Here is a 21,508-nt window from a genome sequence, read left to right as displayed (position 1 = left end):
CAGGCAAGTTCATAGACAGGGACCATAAGATGTTGGGGGCCAGGGTCTCAGGGAAGGGACAGGGCGTTCGTGCTTTATGGGGACGGGGCTTCCGCTTCAGGGCGAGAACGTTCTGGAGACGGGTGGTGCCCACGGTTGTACGGTATTGTGATTCCGCTCAGGTTCCGCTCAGGGCCACGGCACGGGGCACCCAGAAAAGGTTAAAACGGCAGATTCCGCAGCACCTCTACTTGGCCACAGTAAAAGAAAGATGAAAATAACTCGCCGTTATGGTGCCAAGGGAGACAGAGCAGGACAGAGGCCGTGTGGTCTCCCTTGTACACGGGACGTCAAAGGACACGAGAACCAAGGTCATCGACGCAGAGAACAGAGTCGCGGTTTGCCGGGGTGGGAGGCGCGGTGGGCGAAATGGGTACAGAGAGCACAGGGCACCCCTGGCCCACCTGAGATCAAGACAAAGTCTACAAGAGCGGAACTCGCAGAAGCGGAGAGCAGAAGGCGGTCCCCAGCGTCTGGGGGAGCATCGGGGCGATCGAGGGAGCTCCCAGGGCACAGACCTCCCGTGAGAAGCGGAATGAGTCCTGCGGCCGTAACGTCCAGCAGGGGGACGGTCACGGACTATCGCATGCTTGCCCGTTGCTGAGACAGCAGATCTGAAATGTCCTCGGTGACGACGATAAAAGAGTCCCCCCGGGAAGGGGTGTGGGTTAGCTCGACTGCGCTCGTCTGGGCATCGAAATACCGTGTGGTGCGGCTCACAGGTGTTCAGTTTTGTCCCCTCTGCTGCCAGAAATCCAGGAAAATGGAGTAGAACAGGGTAGAAAGAAAGAAAATTGGACAGAATGGAATGGAGTAGGGTAGGAGACACAGAACAGGTTGGGTTAGAGCACGAGAGAGCAGAATACCATAGAACAGGACAAAATCAACAGAGTGATGGGCAGTTGACAACAGCCAGCAGAGACCCCCGCTCCGCCGTCAGCCCCCCAGAAATGCAGAAGCTCATGGAGACCCCCCCCCTCTGCCGTTAGCGAGGGTGTCGGTTGGGTCGGTCGCTGCAGACCCACGGGGAGCTACCTCCTGGCAAGGATGGCATCATAAATGCCCCCCGTTCTCCTGCACTGGACGTCCTGGAAGCCGGCGGGAGCCAGGAGCGCGAGGTACTGGGCGGGGGTCCGCTCCCGGCCCTCCGTCTGCACCAGCATGTTCAGCGAGAATAGCTGCGTGGTCCGCGGGCCCCGTCCGTCTGCATCCAGGAGGCTTTCAATCACCAGGACGCCGCCGCCTGGGACAGGGAGAGAAGGCCCTGAGCAAGGGACCAGGCAGCATGAGGATGTCCGCTCGACCTCAGAGGATGGCTGCCCCGGTCCCTAGCCCCCAGCCCAGCCAGCTCTCCCACTGCCCCGGGTACCTTTCCACCCTCATGCAGCCCCACGACCCACCTGGTTTGCAGGCGCGATGGACCCTTGCCAGCAGCTGTGAGCACCGCGTGTCGGTCCAGTCGTGCAGGACCCTGGCCAGGATGTACAGATCTGCCTCCGGAAGTGGGTCTTTAAAGAAATCTCCTATAACACAGGCAGGTGTCCTGGGGTCAGTCAGCAAGTCAACCCCACATGACTGCACCTGCACCCAGGATGCAAAAGTCACCTGACGGTGTCGAGCTGTCCTCACGTCTTCCCGGCCAGGAGGGGAAGACTTCGCCCTGAGCGGGAAAGACGAGAAAACTTGGGACAGTGTTTGGGGTTCCTTTTCATCACTCAGATCTGCAAAATGATTTTATTTTTATTTTATTTCCTAAGGTTGCAAGTACACAGCTCTCCGAGCCTTGATTTCAGGACGCCCCGAGCCATCGGTCCGCAGCTCCTGTCTGACGCGTTGAAGTACGTCAACAGTCCATGTGTGTGTTCCTGATTGAAAAATGAAAATGCCCAAGAAAGACCCTCCATGTGTCCATGGTGTCAAAGACTCAAGTCTTGTAATATTTTTCCTGCAAGAAGAACCAATTTTGGAGGAAATCTTGGATAGACCTGTGGTGTGCGGGGTCAACCGGCAGCCGAATGTTGTCCAAACTGTACAAAATTGCAGGGATTTGGGAAGAGTGTGCACTGGATTCTGCAGGGGTCAGTCCATCAGGCTGCCCTGTCCTGAGGCGCCCAGGAAATCTGAGGTCCACAGGCATTTCCCTATGATGTAGGGAAGACCACAAGGGGACTCCTCCGAACGGATTTTCTTCCATCGGCCACAGAAGATGGGGTTCGGCAAATTCTGGCCCTGGGGGCCACATTTGGTGGGCCGTATTTTTGTGTACAGCAGGTGAAGGAGACAATCCAGACCCCCAGGATGAAGAACACATGGGCGGTTTCCACCAGGTTCCCCTTTGTGACCAACGTCGAGGCCGGCAGAAGCCCAGTTCAGCTGAGTAATAAGAAGGTAATCTGCTCTCTTGCCCGATCCCCGCAACCTCTGAAGTCTGTGTGTTTCTCCCATTTTCCAGAGGAAGCACATCAATTCTTCCCAAGACTTGTGATAAAGACTCTCAGAGACCAGGTTTGGGGTGAGGCGACTCAGGCCCTCTGCTGGGTGCAAAATTAAAGGGGCCTCAAACCTGGTCATCAAGATTTCTTATATTTGAATGTGATGTTTTTTTTTAAATGAACAATAAGTCCACCCACTCTAACCCAAATATCCATGATGGGCAAAGCTGGGAGATGTTACATAAAGCCAGAATCCAACCCTATGGGTAGAAGACCCCAGCCACGTTGATGGCGTCTGAGCCTCAAAATGGCAAAGTCTCCCTCGTGTTCTGAGTCAGCAGATGTCCGCGAGCTTCCCTTCAACCCAGTTCACGTACCAGCAGGGATTTAGACACCCGCGTGCAGGTCTTGGGGTCTGCGTAAAAAAAGCAACACCAGCTGGGGGCTTAAGCCACTGGCATCCATGCACTCCCAGCTCTGGAGACCACAAGTCTGAGATCCAGGCGGGGCAGGGCTGTGCTCTCTTCTGAGTCTCCAGGGGAGGGTCCTTCCTGCCTTTTCTAGCTTCTGGGGCTCCAGGAGTCCTTGGGCTCGTGGCCGTGTCCCTTCCATCTCTGCCTCCATCTTCAGGTGGCTTATCTCCTGCCTCTGTGTCTCCTCTTCCGGCTCTCACAAGGACCCCTGTCCTTGGATTTAGGGCCACCCTGACCCAGGACGAGCTCATCTCAGATCCTTCCTTTCATTACTCTGCAAAGACCCTGTTTCCAAATAAGGCCCCATGCACCAATCCTGGGTGGACACAAATTTTGAGGAAACAGTCTTCCATCCAGCCAAATGCTCGAGAAAGAACTAAGTGTCAGGACACCATCTAGCCGTACGCTGTTTTCCAAGCATCGCGGACGGTAATTCTAAATTGAGGGCGGTTGCCTGCAGGCAGAGGAAGCCGTGCCCACGGCGCAACCTCGGCCTGACCTGAGCCCCCGGCGGAGGCATCTGTGTTTCCCGGTGCACACGCAGAGAGCACGGAAGCCACCCACCTTCACAGAAGCTGATCCGCGGGTCCTCCAGGAATGAGAAGTGCTTCTTCGCCGTCTGGACCACCTCGGGGATGTCGAACACGGTGACCTGACACCCGGGGTACAGAGAGGTGCACTGCTTGGCCAGAGCCCCAGAGCAGCCTGGAAGCGGACATGGAACAGGACAGGCAGACAGGAAGGTATGAGGAACATGCATCTTGGCTCACCATGGACCCTTGGGAGGACGTCCATGTGGGGGGACATGGTTCTGGCTCCCATGGAGGTGTTCACGGCTCCATCGTCACCTGTGAGCCCCCAAATCTTCAAATCTTTCTGGCTGGACCGACCTGCTGATCACCATGACCCCGTTCTGTGTGCCTCATAGGCAGACACACACTTGGGAACCACGACAATCCCATGTGGGGCTGCCCCGTTATCTGAGGGTTCTGCGGCACAGAGAGACCATGTAATGTGCCCAAAGTCTCACAGCAAGCCAAGCACAGGGGTCACTTTTGAATAAACCACACCAGGGCTCCCAATCATGGCACCCTGCTCCCAAATACAGTGGAGGGGAGGTTGCCCCGATGCGGGCTACGGGTCTGAGCACCTCAGATCTGGAGACCAAGGACTGGGGGCCTCCTGGATGCACCTTGCTGCCTGTCTGCATCCTGGGCAGCTCGGTCCAAGGCAGCAAGTCATTGTGTTGCTCAAAGGATGGAGCCACACCCAACGTCAGGCTGGCGTCACCCCCAGAACGTTCCCCTGGGCCAACATGGGTGTCAGGAGCACTTGAATCCCTGTCTAATGGGGTTCATGCTCCTCGTGCCTCCTCTATGGGACCAGCAGGGGCAGTCAGGGCAAGAGCACTTGCTTGAAGGGGACCACGAGTTACACCTGGCTGCCCCGACCTCCACCCACCCTTTAGGACAGGGACGACCCACACCCACCACTCTTGCATCTGCTCTAGGATGTGCCACACCCAGTCTTCAGCCCAAGAAGATGGTCAAGACATGGGCATCCCTCTCATCCGTGTTAGCATCAGGACCCCCAGAGCCCAGAAGCCCCTGGCAGCCCCACACAGCGCTTTGCCTGTCCCAGGAAGGCAGTGTGGGAAGGTCGACTAGGTGGCCCAGCTAACTGCTTTCCAAGAGTTGCATGACTGGTGCACCCCACCATGGTCCAAAGCCTTTTGTGTCCCAGTGAGCAACACCAATGTCGACTCCTATGTGGCCTGGGCACCGGCAGCATCCCTGGAGGCAGAGAGTCTCCGTCTTGCTCAGATGCATGGGGTCAGAACTACAGAGGGTCCACCCGGTTCCAGGAGAAGCTGGGACCCTCTCAGCCTACAGGACATGTGCAGATGCTTTCTCCCCGATCCTGAATGGCGGCCCAGTTGTGTTCCCTCCCCAGGGGACACTAGGGAGCACACTAGCCCCAAGACACAGCCCCACCTGTGGGGCCAACGCTCACCGCCAACGTCGCAGATGAGCGGGAACAGGGACAGGTCAAAGGCGGCCAGCACGTGCCTCCCGCTGATGCTCCAGACGTCCTCCAAAGCCCTCATGAACTGCAGCCGCTCGCCCTCGGATCTGCACGCAAAACCACGCCCGTCAAGACCGTGTGGACATCCAAAACAGGGGAGAAGCGTTGGCCGGAGCAGGGGACTTGGACAAGGGCGAAGCCCAGGACGGGTCAGGAGGCACCAGCCTTGGGGACTCTGCACCCCTGCCCATCCTTCTCCCCTTTCCCAGCCCCCGGTCAGCTAGGAACCCTGCAAAGAGCCATCGGGGCTCCAACACCCGGGGGTTGTGGAACCAGACCCTACGCCAACAGCAGCGCCATGTGCATTCTTAGAGCCGACCTACTACCTGGGTGACTCTGACCCAAGCAAAACCCATTCCTCATTTTTCTACATCACTGTTCCTGCACGTAGAGCCCCTGGGAAGGAAGGACAGATTCCCGCGTGCCCAGGACACTGACCAACACCAAAAAAAAATGTCATCTTTTTTTTTTTTAATTTTAAATATCAACGTCCCTGTTTTGCTCTGATTGGACCCATGTATTCCTCGCGGTGAGTGCGTTGAAAGACCATCCATCCCACAAGCGTGGGCGCTCGGCATTACCTGTAGATCGCGGTGAAGAGCTCGTCCGAGGGAACCCCAAACGCCTCTGGATACCGGTTCTTGCCGTCCCTACAGACGGGCAGGACGTGGTCACCCGGGATCTGACACCTTCAGGGAGCACCCGCTGGTTCACGTGTGGGATCACACAACCTCATCTCCCGTCACAGACACGACAAGCGGGGGACGGGAGTCAGTCACCAAACACACGCTCATACCCCCTTCTGAGCCAGCATCAAGTCTGCTCAGGGTGACAGGCTGCACCACGAGCCCAGCTCTGCCGTGTGAGCAAGGAAGCAGTGGGCTATAAAGACTGTCTGAAGGAAGCTTGAAAATAATGTGCAGTCAGGGGATGTGAAAGTCCACAGGACTCATCAGGGGGCCCCCGGGGACAGCAGAAGTCTTGCTGGGCTACTATCAATACCTATCCATATCTGTCATCTATCTATACCCATTTATCAATATCTATTATTTATATATGTCTCCTAATGCATATCAATACCTATCTATACCATCAATATTTATTCATCTATTATCTATTAATATCTAGCAATACCTATCCATCAATATCCATCTATTATCAATCTCCCTACCTACCTACCCATCTACCTATCCATCCATCTACCTATCATCTATCAGTCTATCTGTCCATCCATCCAACCATCCATCCATCCATCCTTGTACTATCATCCGTCCCTCCCTATATCTATCTATCCATCTATCATCTATGTGATATAGATTCCTATATCTACCAATCACCCATTCATCCGTCCATCATCCATCCACCATTCATCCAACTGTCCACCCATCAAACCAACCATGCAACATCCACCCATCTAGCCATCCCTATATTACCATCCATCATCCCTGTAGCTATCAATCAATTAATCATCTGTCTATCCAACCATCCTTCCACCATCCATCCATCCACCTGTCCATCCATCTATCCAGCCAGCCAGCAGCCATCCAGCCTTCTAGCCATCCCTATATCATCTAGCCATCCCTATAACTATCTATCTATCCATCCATCCATTCCTATATCTATCCCTCATCCATCCATCCACCTGTCCATCCTTCCAACCATCTATCCCTCATCCATCCATCCATCTAGCCATCCCTATACTCTCATCCATCATCCCTATAGCTGTCAATCAATCATCTGTCCATCCAACCATCCATTCAACATCCATCCATCTATGTATCTATCAATCATCTATTCATCCATGCATCCATTCCTCCACCTGTTCATCCACCCATCCATCCAACCGTCCATGCATCCAGCCATCCAGCCTTCTAGCCATCCTTATAACTATCCATCCATCCATCCCTATATTTATCAATCATCCCTCCATCCATCCACCCATCCACCTGTTCATCCATCCAACCACCCAACCATCCATCCATCCATCATCCATACACCCATTTAGCCATCCCTGTGCTATCATCCATCCATCCCTGTATCTATCTACCTACCTCTCTACCTGCCCATCTATGTATTCATCCATCCCTGCCACTGCTCCCCAGTTGCAGGTGATTCTGCCACCAAGATGCACTTGTCAATGTCTGGGGACATTTTTTTTTATTATCATGACTAGGGATACGGTAGTGGCACATGGTGGGAGAAGACCAGAGACACTGCTCTACGCCTTGCAGAGCCCAGGACACCCCACCTCAGAGAGTGATCCAGCGCCAGACACCCACAGTGTGGAGCCCAAGAGCAGCTGTGAGACACACAACCATCGCGATTCAGGCAGAATCTTGTTGTGCGCCATCTTCCCCACCTTGTCTCCTCGGCCCGGGGCCCTTTCCCTGGAGAGCATCAAACCACAGGACTCCTAACTGGGCAGATTTGCATTTCTTGAATTCCTTCAGCCAAGACCATGAGGGTTTCTCCGATCTGCTCTGGCTGTCCATACCTAGCAGTGTCGTATTTGATCTACAAGAAACCTGGCACTTCAGCTGCACAGACGCCACAAAACCAGCCCCCAGGGAGCCCCGGTGCAGTGTTCCACGCCATCAAGGCCATGCCCACCTCACAGCCTGGGCCAGGTGGCCCCAACACAGGTACGTCGTCTTGGCCAGGTACTGCAGCATGTTGCCTTGGTACTTGGGACTGGCCCTGACCAGGTAGGTGCTGGAGAGCTCCGTGTTTTGATACAAGGCTGAAAACAAACCCAGAGAACACAAAAGGCGAAGTTAGATTCCAGGTCCTTGCCGTGTGCTGGCGCCAGCGTCGGCAACGTCAGGATTCTCGCACTGGCAGAGCAGATTCTCGCCCGGGGGCTCATCTTGAAGAGCAGGGGGGCCACTGGGCACCTGGCACACCTGCTCGATTCCGTTTTGGCAAATCCCGTTGGAAGGTCTGGAGCAGCAGGTGCTCAGGGTAAGGAGGCTGATGGGGAACCCTATACTATAATCTGTGGGCTTTAAAATAACACCTGATAGGGACCTACCCTCTACTGGCGACATGGCCATCTCCAGAATGGGAGTCATGTGGACGGAGCAGGAACTGTCTTTCTGCCATGCTCAGTCAAGCAGCAGGCAACCAACCCCGGGTGAAGCCCTGCAGGCAACGTGCAGCACCAGGACCACAAGGGCCCCGGTGCTCTCTGGGCCAGTGCCCTGCTGTGAGCTACCCCATCCTGCAGCATCTGCAAATGGCCAGTCCCGTACCCGAGCTACCTCCCTATCTCCTCACGTGGGGACCCTGCTCCCCACGGAGCCCCCACTGTCTCGCATGAGGTGGTCCCCATGAGGTGGGTGTCGGCACCCACCCAGCGCCCCAGGGCCAAGGGACAACTGATAATCGTGCCAGACGCCGCCTCCACGAGCATTCCCTGCCCCCGCTCTCCCGGCACGGGTGTCCTCCTGGGGGTGCAAGCTCAGGGTCAGTCACCCCAGTACGTGTCATGGGCAAAGACTATTCTCAGGGAGTGGCAAATGCTGGTTCCAGCTAGCTTGCACCCTCGTACCTTCTGAATTTCCACGCCTGGGCCTCTGAGAGCGGTCAACCCCCACAAGATGCTCCAGCTTAGCCATCCCTGAGTATGTGCAGCCCACAACCCCAACTGCTGCATGACTCCATGCCACACGCACAAAAGCCACTGAGCACCGCTGCCACAGCCCGGCCAACGCTCCTGTTCTTGGGCGCTCTGGCTCAAGCCAGGCTTTCCACATTCACCACGTCATGAATCGACAATTCGGAAAATGGTCAAAAGGAGGGACATACAGCTGAAACCTCTCGTCATCACCATATTTCACAAGACAGAAGTCATTTCCACAGCAAAAGGAGAAGGTACTATCGTAAAGAATGGCAACCCTTTAGCGGGATAAATTTAGTTGGGTGAAAAGTACTCCCTTGTGATTTTTTCTCCCATTTTGTTCTTGCTCATTGGATACTTTGTGAGGGTACCGATGTGAACACCAGCATGTAGAGACCTCTCTAGAGTGAGGTCAGCGAAACACAGCCTGGGCGTTCAACCTGGCCCACTGCTTGCCTTTGTAAATAAAGTTTTATTCATTTACATAATAGCTACATGCTTACCTTTTCCCCTCCTGGTTTCGGCCTGAAGCAGCTTCAGGGACACGCAGGTGTCCAGCAGGAGTTCCGTCCCATGGGAGCTAGTGCCCAGTCGTGCAGCCACCGCCACCGCACCCAGGGGCTCCGGGGCCTCCGCGAGAAGGTCAAACACGCCCAGCTCGCAGGCGGCAAACAGAACCTCGGAAACAAGGGGCCAGCTTTGAGCGCCCTAGGAACCGCCCTCACCCCAGAGAGCCAGGGGTGTGTTTTCAGGGGACACTGCACTGCTGTGGGGAATGCTATGGCTGTTCCTTGAAAAATCAAACACAGAATGGCCACAGAAACCAGAAATCCCACTTTTCTGTGTGGCCCCAAAGACTTGAACGTGGAGCCTTGTACACCTGTGTTCACGGATGCACTGTTGGTGGCCCAAACATGCATTTGTTTGGTGCATTTTTATGGCCAAAACATGCATTTTGGTGTCCAAGCGTGCATTACGGACAAATGGACAAGCCAATTATGATCCACGCACACAGTGGACTATGATGCACCCTTGAGAAGGAAGGGCGTCCTGCCCCTGTTGGGACATGGGGGGCCCTTGAAGACATGGTGGCCAGTGACATAAGCCACACACAGAAGGACGAATCCTGTGTGATTTCACGTAGGTGGGGTCCCTAGAGGAATCCCACCTAGAGAGAGAGTAGAGGGTAGGGTCAGGGGCTGGAGACGGGGATGGGGGTAGTGGTTCATGGGGACAGAGCTTCAGTCCGGGGAAGATGGAAAATTCTGGAGACGGATGGAGAAAGGCGGTTGTCCAACAGTGTGAATGAGCTCAGTGCCCCTCAGCCGTGCACGTAAAAACGGTGGAGATGGTAAAATTGAAACTATGGCTATTTTTAAATGATTTTTAAAAATTTAATAATTTTTTAAAAGTTAAAGAATAAAAATAAAATTTTCAAATGCAACGCTTGGACTCATTGACATTTGAATTCGAATTTCAAAATGTAAAACAAAATGCGTACCATTTAAGCAAACGTTCAAATATTTGAAGCAGACTAGCTAGCATAACGAAAATGAAATAAAAAGAAAAGAAAAGAAAGGAAATTAAAAGAAACATGCGTCCACTGTGCACTCAGAAGGACCTGTTCCTACGGCTCCAGGAGCTGTGGGGTTGACCAGCTGTCTGGACTACGGCATCTGTGAGACGGGTTGGTCCCCGGGGAGGGCGAGGGGTGGTGCTGCCGCCTGCGTTCAGGGTGTCACAGGGCCATTCGCTGGCTGGCCGGCTCGGGGAAAGGGAGAGTCTGACCAGGTCTGGGCTTCTGCAGCATCCCCCCACCACCCGTCTGTCTTCAGAAGCTCGGCTCTGAACCGCTCCCTCCTGGCATGCCCAGAACAGCGTCACTCGGAGAAGCCAGCAGCCTGGGAACCATTGTAGGAAAGAAACACCCTCTGAAGGGAACCTGTGGTCCCCAAAGGGAACACCCGCAGAGGGACAGGGCCCCGCACTGCCCCCTGCAAACCCGTGTTGAGTTTCAAGACCCCGGTCCTTGCCTCTCCTCGGTTAGCAACGATAACCTGCGGGCACAAAGTCAGGAACCACGTTGTTTCCATTTTGCAAATGGTTTGTGTTGTGTTGCTGCTGTTCAGAGGTCACCGGTGTTCCCCAAACCGTGGTGTCAGTCTAAAACCGTGTTCTTTGTTTTCTTCCGTGTACCTGTCTACAGAACTTAGCAGGTTGTGCCTGAAAATAATGCATAAGGCTTAAAACGTGGCTAAGTCCGTGCATTTTTTTTTTTTCTCCTCCTACAAGACCGGGGGGACCTCACTGAGATTACTGGCCAGGATGGAAGCACACACTCATGTCCCACATGCGCAGATGGTCCTAGAGCGCAGGTGCCTCCCTCGGCACTCGCTCCATCAAGTGATCGGCACTCGTCCAATATGGACGTGAATATGGAAAAAGGTAAGTCCCATCTCTGTGTTTTGTGAGGTTATAAGTAGGGTGGTTGTTGCGTTTTCACTGAGTGCACGGAAATCCCGACACGCACACACGGCCGTGTGCGCAGTGATACTGCACTCACTGTTACTCTGTGATGCGGGTCCTGTTAACTCGGATTCCGAGAAAGCAGCGTATTTGGACCCTAGCCTGGCTGACACCTGGGGCCGGATGACTGTCTGCGGTGAGGCGTCCTGCACTGTAGGCTGTGGGGTCGGATCCCTGGTTTCCACCCGCCACATACCAGGAGCACCCGCATCCCAGCCGTGACAACCAAAAATGTCCCCAGACCCTGCCGAGTGTCCCCTGAGTGGGGGGGAGGGGCGTGTCCCCATTTGAGAGGCCCTGGAGGAAAGTTCTATCAAGGTTATCCAGATGCCCCACCTATAAAATTTGATTAAGCTCCTATTAAGCTGTATCCCTGTGGGTTCTGTGAGGGTCACACAAACTCTTATGCCAGCAACATTGTATCAAGTCACGTGAACGTTCCACTCCTCGTTCTAGTAACATTGTATCCGGTCATTCTTCTGTGAACGTTGTAGAACCACCCTAGTAACATTGTATCAAGTCACCTGCCTGATCTACTCCTCATTCTAGTAACATTGTATCCAGTCATTCCTCTGTGAAGGTTGTAGAACCACCCTAGTAACATTGTATCAAGTCACCTGCCAGATCCACTCCTTGTTCTAGTAACATTGTATCAAGTCATTCTTCTGTGAAGGTTGTACGAACCATCCTGTTAATGTTGCAAGAACTCTTCTGCAACGAACCCCTGTACATATGAAGGGCTTCACTCCGCCGCTTCAAGCCTTTTTCTATCAAGACAGCATTAACGCTCGTTCGAGTGAAGGGGTGTCGTTTCTTATTTTGCTACAGTCGCACTCACTCCTGTTACGATTCCAGGACATCTTGTGCTGAGCGTTAGGAACTCCTACCGCATTTAGATTTTATTAACTCCTTCTATCAAGGTCATATTGAGTTTTATTCTATCAAAGTCATATTAAGTACCGTTCCGGGAAGGTTATATTAAGTCTTACCCCATCGAGGTCCCATTCAGTATTATTTTATCAAGATCTGATTAAGTTTTATTCTATCAAGGTCACGGTTAGGTTTTATGGTATCAAAGTCATATGAAGTATTATACTCTCAAGATTGTGTTAGGTTTTATTGTATCAAGGTTGTATTACATTTTATTGTATCAAGATCCTATTAAGTTATTTTCTATGAAGGTTGTATTAGGTTTTATAATATCAAGATTACATTCAGTTCTGTTGTACCAAGATCCTATTAAGCTCTTTTCTATGAAGGTTGTGTTGGGTTTTATGGTATCAAGGTTGTACTAAGTTTTATTGTATCAAGGTTGTATTGGGTTTTATTGCATCAAGATTGCATTTTATTCTATTGTAGCAAGATCCTATTAATTTTTTAAGAAAATTGTTATTATTTATTTTTTATAAATAATAATTATTATTTTATTTTATTTATTATTTATTTTTATTATTTTTAATGAAATTTTATTATTTTTATTTATTTTTATTTATTTTATTTTATTTATTTGACAGAGAGAGATCACAGGTAGGCAGAGAGGCAGGCAGAGAGAGAGAGAGGGGGAAGCAGGCTCCCCACTGAGCAGAGAGCCCGATGCGGGGCTCGATCCCAGGACTCTGAGATCATGACCTGAGCCGAAGGCAGAGGCTCTAACCCACTGAGCCACCCAGGCGCCCCGAGATCCTATCAAGTTCTTTTCTGTGAAGGTTGTGTTGGGTTTTAGGGTATCAAGATGGTATTAAGTACTATTCTGTGACGGTCGTGTTCCGTCTTCTTCCATTAACCGTGTGACAATGGGGTAGCACAGCGTCACGTGTACTGATCCCAAAATTTATAACGCGGCAATGTGAGCCAGAAGACACCGCCCCAACTGGTCTGGAAACACTCCACGAGCACAAGTAAGTCGCGTCTTCAAGCAACAGAAACGCAGTCAATTATTATGATTGTTTGGTCGAAGCGCGGTCCTTTTCCTCACCTCAAAGGCTCTGCAGGAGGAATGCTTAACCCGTGGGGGTCGACAGACCGAATCGGGGGGGACCTGTGAGCTCGGTTGGGGACGACGTGTGGTTTCCGTATTAGTCACCTCCGCCCAAACTCAGCACCTGCTTTGGTTATGAATTAAGAGAAAAGCACGGCCGTGTTAGGGTGTCCGTGACTCAGCGACCCAGGGAAGACAAAACGTCTCCGTGTCTTGGGGTATCTGACCCAGGGCACCTGAAACACCACTGGCAAGCACACAGTGCCATGGTGCCCGTGGGTTTGACCCTGCCGGCTGCACACATCTCTGCAGTCCTGGAGTCCCCGGCCCTGTGCCCCAGCGTCTGCCGTCCTTAGACGTCTCTCTGCCTTGTCGATGCTCAGCCAGTACACACTGAAGCTGTGTGTTCTCCGAATTCGAGGCTCACTGCAAAGAGCCGGGGAGGGTCCCCCCCACCCCGTCCCATGAGAGCAGTCCACCGCCGCCCTGCCCAGCAGCTGTGAAGGTTCTCCTGCCGTCTGCGTCTGCACAGCTGTCCACATGGACACGTTGCGCACCTGAACCCCGGAGATTTCCAACACAGTTTGCGTGTGTCCCGCCAACGTCGACCCCCCAGCCCTGACACCGATGGAGCTTTAAAATATAAAATCTAGGGGTGCCTGGGGGGCTCAGATGGTTAAGCCTCTGCTTTCGGCTCAGGTCATGCATGATCCCAGGGTCCTGGAATTGGGCCCCGCATCAGGCTCCCTGCTCAGCATGAAGCCTGTTTCCCCCTCTGTCTCTCTCCGCTGCTCAGGCATGCTGTCTCTCTCTCAATTAAATGCATAAAATCTTTTTAAAAAAATAAAATAGATAAATAGATAAAATCTTGAAAAAATAAAATAAAATACAAAACTGAAATTCACATAGAAGGAGAATCGGCAAGAGGCGTTTTAAACAAAAACAACTCCGGGCCGTGTGGGTCGTTCACTGCCTTGTGAACCACCACCTCTGTCCGGTTGCAGAACGTTCCCATCCTCCGAAAAGGAGCGGCCGTGCCCGTTGGCTGTCCCTCCCCACACCCCTCTCCGCCACCCAGCGACCACCACCCGGCTTCCTGCTCCACGGATGTGCTGTTCTCGGCGTTTCGCGTCAATGCCATCACAGCCCACGGGGCCCGCGTGTCTCCGGTTTCCGCACCGGATCTGCTCAGCCACAAGAAGGGACGACATATTGATGCGCGCCACGTTGTGGACGGACCCCCAGACTCGCCTCTAGCTTAAGCCATCCCTGGCTGTTTCGAGTGTTAATGAACGAACATCTGTGCGACCCTGTCACAAAATGGGTTTTCAGTGTTTCGATCCCGTCTTTGAATAAAGTGCCCCTGTGGAGGACAAGTTTCTGCCCGGACACCTGCCCATGATGCTGGGACAGTCCACCCCGAAAGGACACTCTGTACCCATTAAGCGGTCACTCCCCCTAGCTCCTCACCCAGCTCCCGCCAACGGGATCCCAGCACGCCCTGCGGAATGTTGCCCCCGAGCTCCTACCTGGGAGACCATGAACCCGTTTGCATACTCGGTCAGCAGACGGAAGGCCTGTTCCTCGGGGGAACTCATCTTTGTCCCACGCCGGGCTGGCCTTGAGAGCCCCTGGTTGTCCCCGCGGCAGGGCGTGCGGGTCTGTTGGCAAGCGCTGGGGTGGCCGGCGGCTCCGAGCGGCTGTCTGAGCTCCTTGCTGGAAGCCCAGTGAGAGCCAAAGGCGGATCACTCCAGAAAATCCCATTAGCCCTATTAAGGGGATGACAAAGCTTGAGGGTCCTTGCTGGCTTCCTGCTGGTGCCTTCTATCCCGGCTGCGCACACAGCCGCAGAACAGCCCACACCTCTCCCCTCCCTCCCTACACCATCAGCGATGGAATGGATCCAAAACTATAGGCTACCACTGATGACTCATTTCAGGGACTGAAGACTCGCTAGTCCCCTTGACACGGACAGACAAATGCGTGTCATTAATCTCTCAGGGCTACTAGCATCACAAAGGACTCAAGACCCACCGGGCTAAAACCAAGGGACTTATCTTCCCCCAACTCTGGAGTCCAGAACCACCACCGAGATCCAGACAAGGCAGGAGCACTGAGATCCAGGCGGGGCAGGGCCGTGCTTCCTTCACCGGATTCAGGGACACATTCCACGGACACATTTAACTCCCAGTAGACAGGGCGAGCTCAGCTGCCTTCCACGGCTCAGGGTCCTTCCAACGTGTGTCCTGCTGCTGGTAACATTGCACGGTAGGGACTTTAGTGAGGGGGGTCTCCGAAATGTGGCCGCTGAAACATGATCATGCTATTTGTTCCCCCGGCCCATGCCGTCCATCTGTCGGTGTCCAAGATGTCGGGAGCAGCTCAGGTGACAGACAGCAAAGGCCACACGTGGACAGTGGGCTCCCGTACAGGAGAACAACGGCCTGTCCCCGTGCCGCTCCCTCCAGGACCTCCCCTCCCCATGGGTCTCACCCAACCAGAGCCTCTGTGCCACCGGTCACTGCTCCTTGGGGTCACGCTCCGCTGTTCTCTATTAACACCAGCGACTTTGTGCAGGAAACATGATCATCCCAGAAGCCACGATCTCCAGGCCACAGACATGAATTCTGGAGACTCCGGGCAGACAGCAGGGGATGCGGGGCGACCAGGCGTCCTGGGGATGTGCTGGCAGCAGGAGGCACGGTGGTAGCACTGCAGGTGCCAGGTGAGGGGTGGAGGGGACATCGAGGTGCAGCCTGAGACCCTGGGGCTGGCGGGGGGCGCCGGGTCCATGCTGGGGCAGGACAGGCCAAGGTGCCCATCAATGGGGACATCACGGCAACCGCGCAGGAGACTGGTGGCAGGAGGGGTCTCGTGGCTGCAGGAAGGGTCACCTGCCATGTTCATATTTTAGATTGTCTTGTGTTGCATTTCATTGCTTTTCATTTCATTTCCTTATTTTATTTCTATTTGTTTTTCTCTTTGCACTTGTTTTACTTTTTATTATTTTCTTTTTTCATTCGTTTTATTTTTCATTTTATCATTTCGTTTTTATTATGTTACTTTATGATATCCCTTTATTTTATTTTCTAAAGAGATCGACTTATTGTAGAAAGCAAGAGAGCACAAGCAGGGGGAGCAGAGGGAGGGCTCCAGCGCGGGGCGCAGCTCGTGACGCGGGACTCGGTTTCGCGACCCTGAGAGCCCAACCTGAGCGGAAATCAGAACTGGACGCCGAACCGACTGAGCCACCCAGATGCCCCTATATTGCTTTATTTAGAAAATTCACACATTAAGACTTACTGAACCAATTTATTGTTTTTTTTTTTTTAATCTCATTTCACTTTATTTACTTGATTGTTTTTGTAGGTCACCTTAATGTCCCCCATACGAGGCGCCGTCTTCCTGGCGTTGTGCAGTCACCATCCTTTGTCCTCTGATCTGAGCATCCATCGTGGCTCCCCGCATCCCACAGGCGATGAGGGCCATCCGTGGGCTCCCCAGTCAGTGTGCAGGCGTCCAGCTGGTATCTGGGACCCCCTCACTGGCACGGTCTCCACCACATCCTGGCAGACAGCCTGGCCGTGTCTCCGCAGCCCTGCACACACCACCACTTATGACCGCTTTCCACAGCGCAGCTGCCGGAGTACAGACTTCTCCTCCGTGTGGACCTCACGTCAGTTTACCAAATTCTCCAAAATTTCTCCCTGGTATGTCAATAGCAACGACCCTGAACAGGGATGCCTGTGTGGCTCCGTGGGAAATGACCCTGAGCCGAAAGCCCAGCACTACGAGGTTTCCTGCCTCTCGTGTTTACGGTTGTCTCCGAGGCCGGGGGTCTTTCGTGGCCTTTCAACAATATTTTCCACGTTTTATGGAGCCTGCAGTTCCTTGCAGATCCGCTTCTCGGTACTCGGTAGCTTCTCTGCTCTTCTGGATGCTTTGTCCTCACTGGGACACCTTCTAAGGGGTCATCGCTGATGTGTAGAGTCACGGCGGGCTCTCGTCACTGCTGATGCATAGAGACACGACGCACGGCGGGATCTCTTCCCCGCTGACCTGCAGAGACGCTGCAGATGTCTGTGCACCACTCTGCGTCCTGCAGTCTCTAGGAGCAAGCCAACCTTCTCCAGGTGTCTTGAGATTTTCGTGTGGGTGATTAAAATGCCCGCATGTGATCAACACATGGCTTCTTCCTTTCCAATTCGAAGACGGACGGAGAGGAGGAAAACCGACATTGTGTACATCTACAGGAACCTTTAATCGACCCACGTCTCTTGTGATTATCCCCATATTCAGCTAGTGATTGACATATGTATCTTACTCATTCATTTTGGCTTTAATGACATGCCCGGGTAGTGCTACTGCTTGTCCTGGTCCCCGTCGTAGGGTTTAGTCGATGGGAAGTTCCAGTCCAGCTTGCTTTGTTTTGGAGACATAAAGGCAGTCTTTGAAAAGTGGAAATTGCACCATTTACTTGATAATCCGTGAAAACCAGCTGGGACCTGTATGAAAAGGTCACATATCTGAATGCATGGTCACCCACTCATTTTCCATTTCTCCTTGTCCTGACTCTTTTTGGCCCCAGTATGTGCCTCTACCTGTCTCTTGGGCCCTCTCTGATGCTTGATTTCATGAGCAAAGCCCAGATGGCAGCTGTAGGCCCTCCTGCAGCCTCTGCTTTCCTCCACCCACCGCCCCGGCAAGTCTGAGCTCAGCATCCGCTCACCATGCCTTGCCCGAGCCATGTCCCATTTCGGGGACAGCATCACCTGTCTGCAGGTGCAGGCAAGGCTCCAAGGGAGAGCTCTACACCGTTGTGACAAGACACCAGGCTTGTCCTGTGGCTGGGTGGGCCACGGGCTATATGACAGAGCCTGAAATGTCCTTGCACAGCCGCATGTACAGAAGCTGGAGGTAAGATGCAGAATGACCCTCGGGTGCAGAAGGGGGTCACAGGAGGGACAGGACGACCCACTACTAATCGCATTTGCTCAATTAGCGTGCAAGCAGCCCTGCTCAGACAGGATGCCCCATCCCAGCGGGGAGGATCTCCCCGGATCTTCCGTTAAGGCTATTACCTTAGTAATGAGATTGAGGGCTGAGACGGGCTGGAGACTAATGCCTACATTTCAAGGTCAGCGCGCACGTCCTCCCCTTTTGGAAGCAGAGTCCCGAACACGGGTCAGCAGAGGACTCCCATGTCCGAGCGGCTGGGAATGGACAGCCACCCCCTTGCACATCTCCAACCACTGGTGCGGCGTCCACGTTCGCCCGTCCAGGCCTGAGCGGTCCGTGTTCCTTGCGGGAAGACGTGAGATGCCAACTTGACAGAAGACAATTCCCACCACACGAGAAACAGAGAAAGGGTCTGCATGGACAGGAGTTGTCCAAACACGAACCAGCTCATGGGTTTCTTGGGGGGGAGGCAAAACATTCTCAGGTGTGTGCGTGCTGATGGCTGCCCCATCTCTGTGCCCAAAGATGCTGGATTGTGGCCTACAATTGTCAAAAAGGACCACTAATGTTCTGTCCACAGCGTGGCCCGCCTGCCCATTTCCTGGGGTCCCCACGTCCCCAGGAAAGGACGAAGCACACATGGGGGTTGACCTGGAGCAGCCCCTCTGCTTCCCCCATGGAGAGACACTCAGGGGATGAAAATCGGTCACAGTCAGAATCATGGATGTGTTGAGAGGATGAAGAACCCCACCGGGCCAGCCTGATGGCCACAAAGGACGTGTGAGTGACACGGACCCACCAGTCTGCAGACAGGACGCTTGGTGGCACGGCTCCCGCTGGAGAACTCACTGAGTCCCTCAGGCTTCAGCCACGAGTCCCTTGCACATCTACGGAAACACCAGAGAAGCGCCGGGGTGAGCTTGGGAAGGTTGACACGCTGGTGAGCTAACGACCCACTCTCGTGTTGGGCTCCTTTCTCGAGGCTCGGGTCCCACAACACAATGGGGTGAAACACCGTGCGGAAGGTGACCCTTAGCTCGCAAAACCGTGGACATCAGTAGCACACAGGCACCAATGGGGGAACGTGTGTCCACAGACCCGCACCCGTGTCAGCCCGCAGCCCCGGAATCAGGCAGACGGCCTTCGGGATCTCGTCCATGATCCTGGACGGACTCTACTGGGCACATAAGGTGGGAAATCACAAGCCTGGTGGGTCAGCGCGAAGGTGACCGAGGCATTAGGTGGCTGGTTGCATCAATTCTAAAATCACATTATTGATTGATTTTATAGGAGGCCATCGTGGCAATGAAGACGCTGTGTGGGGTTGAATAATGTCCCCATAACGTTCCTGGACCCTTGGGAGGAGACGTCTCAGGACAAGGGGGTCTGCAGATGGGATGAGTGAGCAGACGGGCCGCGGGCAAAGAGGTAGGAGCAGCAGGTCCGCCTGGCCACAGGGTTGTGTGTGCCGGAGCTGGGGAAACATGCGGTGTGACCGGCGGGAACGTCTGTCCACCCCACCAGTGACAGGAAGGGCTTGTGCATTTTTGCATGCTCTCGTCCCCGAGCCAAACGAGGCTTCCTTCGACGTCTTCCCAAAGACGAGCCCCACGCATGGCGTCGGCACACCGGTTAGGCAGGTTCCACCGTAGAAACCGCAGATGGCCAGCGTCCGCAGAGAGCGGCACTGCGGGTGAATGCTGGTGGGAGAATGTGCGCTTTCTTCTCTTTCCTGACGGGAAGACACGGACAGAGCTGCCCCCGTGAGCCTGTCCGTCACGGGCCATCCAGATCCCGGTGCGCAGGACGGACAGAATCCCCGGCTCTTGGGATTTATGTTTTAAAGCAGACGGATCGTGAGCAAAGAGGTTGAAATGTCCGCGTCAGAGGGTTCTAATGTGCGGCGTGGAGAGACGCAGAGGAGGGTGCCTGGGTTTGGAGAGGGGGTGCGATTTTCTAATAGAGTGGTCGGGGGGCCCTGCACATGTGAGTGCCAAGGCCGGCAGGCGACCAAGGGAAGAGCAGCCCAGGAAGAGGAATGGCAGGAGCAAAGGCCCAGGAGCAGCAGCATGTCTGACCTGTTTGGACAAGAAGAAAGGAGCAGGAGCAAGTGCAAAGGCCCTGGGGCAGTGGCACGTGTGACCTGCTTAGGGAAGAGGAAAGGCCCTAGGGCAGCGGCACGTCTGACTGTTCAGAGAGCAAAGGAGCATGGGCAGGTGCAAACGCCCTGGGGCAGCAGCATATGTGACCTGTTCAGAGAGGAAGGAGCTAGGGCAGGTGCAAAGGCTCTGGGGCAGTGGCATGTGTGAGCTATTCACAGAAAAGCAAAGGAGCAGGCACAGGTGCAAAGGCCCTGGGGCAGCAGCATGTCTGACCTGTTCAGACAACAGGAAAGGAGCAGGAGCAGGTGCAAAGGCAACATGTGTGACCTGCTCAGAGAAGAGCAAAGACCCTGGGGCAGTGGCATGTGTGACCTCAGAGAAGAGCAAAGCAGCACGGGCAGGTGCAAAGGCCCTGGGGCGGCAGCATGTGTGACCTGCTCAGAGAAGAGCAAAGGCTCTGGGGCAGTAGAATATATGATCTGTTCAGAGAAGAGCAAAGGCCTAGGGCAGCATTGCACATGACCTGTTCACAGAAGAGCAAAGGAGCAGGGGGAGAGAAGGGGAGGAGGGGCGCTGGGTGTGGCAAGCGGGTGTGATTTTCTAGCAGCCTGGTCGGGGAGGCCCTGACCATGTGGGTGCCAAGGGAAGCAGGTGACCAAGGGAAGAACAGTGTAGGAAGAGAAACAGCAGGTGCAAATGCCTCGGGACAGCAGCCCATGTGAGCTGTTCAGAGAAGAGCAAACAAGCAGGGGCAGGTGCAAAGGTCCTGGGGCAACAGTGTGTCTGACCTGTTCAGAGAAGAGCAAACAAGCAGGGGCAGGTGCAAAGGCCCTGGGGCGGCAGCATGTGTTGCGCGGTCAGAGAAGAGCAAAGACCCCGGGGCAGTGGCATGTGTGAGCTCAGAGAAGAGCAAAGGAGCAGGGGCAGGTGCAAAGGTCCTGGGGCAGCAGCATGTGACCTATTCAGAGAAGGGCAAAGGAGCCCCCAGAGGACAGAGCAAACAGCAGGAGGAGGGGAAGAGGAGGACGGCTGGAGAGGTCCCACGGGGCTCTGCAGACTGCTGCACGGCCCCACCCCAGACAGAGCCCAGTGGAGTGTTGCCAGCAGGGAAGCCCCCCCCACCCCCGGCACACCTCATCCCGGGATGGTCCTCACAGCCGCCCTTCCCCCCTGTGGCCTCCCCGACGAGGCGCGATGGCTCAGGTGCTGGGCCCTTGCCCCAGGTGCACACACTACAGCACGTCCCGATCGGGGCCTGCACCTGGGTTTGGACGGGTCGGTGGCCACGTGGTGCA

The 21,508-nt window shown here is 54.2% G+C and overlaps 1 protein-coding gene across 3 annotated transcripts; it reads right to left on the bottom strand.

Moving 5' to 3' along the window:
- Positions 1-976: 976 nt before the first annotated feature.
- On the bottom strand, positions 977-14,954 carry ASMT (acetylserotonin O-methyltransferase). 3 transcript variants are annotated; one of them, XM_059157422.1, is made up of 9 exons: positions 14,682-14,954; positions 9,152-9,326; positions 7,640-7,769; positions 5,611-5,679; positions 4,835-5,076; positions 4,431-4,436; positions 3,509-3,649; positions 1,440-1,562; positions 977-1,282 (listed from the first exon to the last, which is right to left on the bottom strand). In XM_059157422.1, exons 1-9 carry the CDS (start codon positions 14,748-14,750, stop codon positions 1,071-1,073), a joined length of 1,167 nt encoding a protein of 388 aa, XP_059013405.1. In that variant the 5' UTR covers positions 14,751-14,954; the 3' UTR covers positions 977-1,070. The 3 variants fall into 3 exon arrangements, with proteins under 3 accessions (XP_059013405.1, XP_059013406.1, XP_059013408.1); XM_059157423.1 differs by lacking the exon at positions 4,431-4,436 and having other exon boundaries at positions 4,958-5,076; XM_059157425.1 differs by lacking the exons at positions 3,509-3,649; positions 4,431-4,436 and having other exon boundaries at positions 4,958-5,076.
- Positions 14,955-21,508: the final 6,554 nt, after the last annotated feature.

The sequence above is a fragment of the Mustela lutreola genome, chromosome X, assembly GCF_030435805.1.
Source record: "Mustela lutreola isolate mMusLut2 chromosome X, mMusLut2.pri, whole genome shotgun sequence".
Lineage (NCBI taxonomy): Eukaryota > Metazoa > Chordata > Mammalia > Carnivora > Mustelidae > Mustela > Mustela lutreola.
The sequence above is the reverse complement of the archived record's forward strand: the minus strand, read 5'-3'. Positions and strand labels throughout refer to the sequence as shown.

Bases quoted from the DNA above. Each gene is read 5' to 3' on its own strand.
- ASMT (XM_059157422.1), bottom strand. From the start codon at position 14,750: ATGAGTTCCCCCGAGGAACAGGCCTTCCGTCTGCTGACCGAGTATGCA. The intron at 7,770-9,151 runs GTAAGCATGTAG...GTTTGTTTTCAG, and splicing joins CGAAACCAGGAGGGGAAAAG to CCTTGTATCAAAACACGGAG. The intron at 5,680-7,639 runs GTGGGCATGGCC...GCCCGTCTGTAG, and splicing joins CACCTGGCCCAGGCTGTGAG to GGACGGCAAGAACCGGTATC.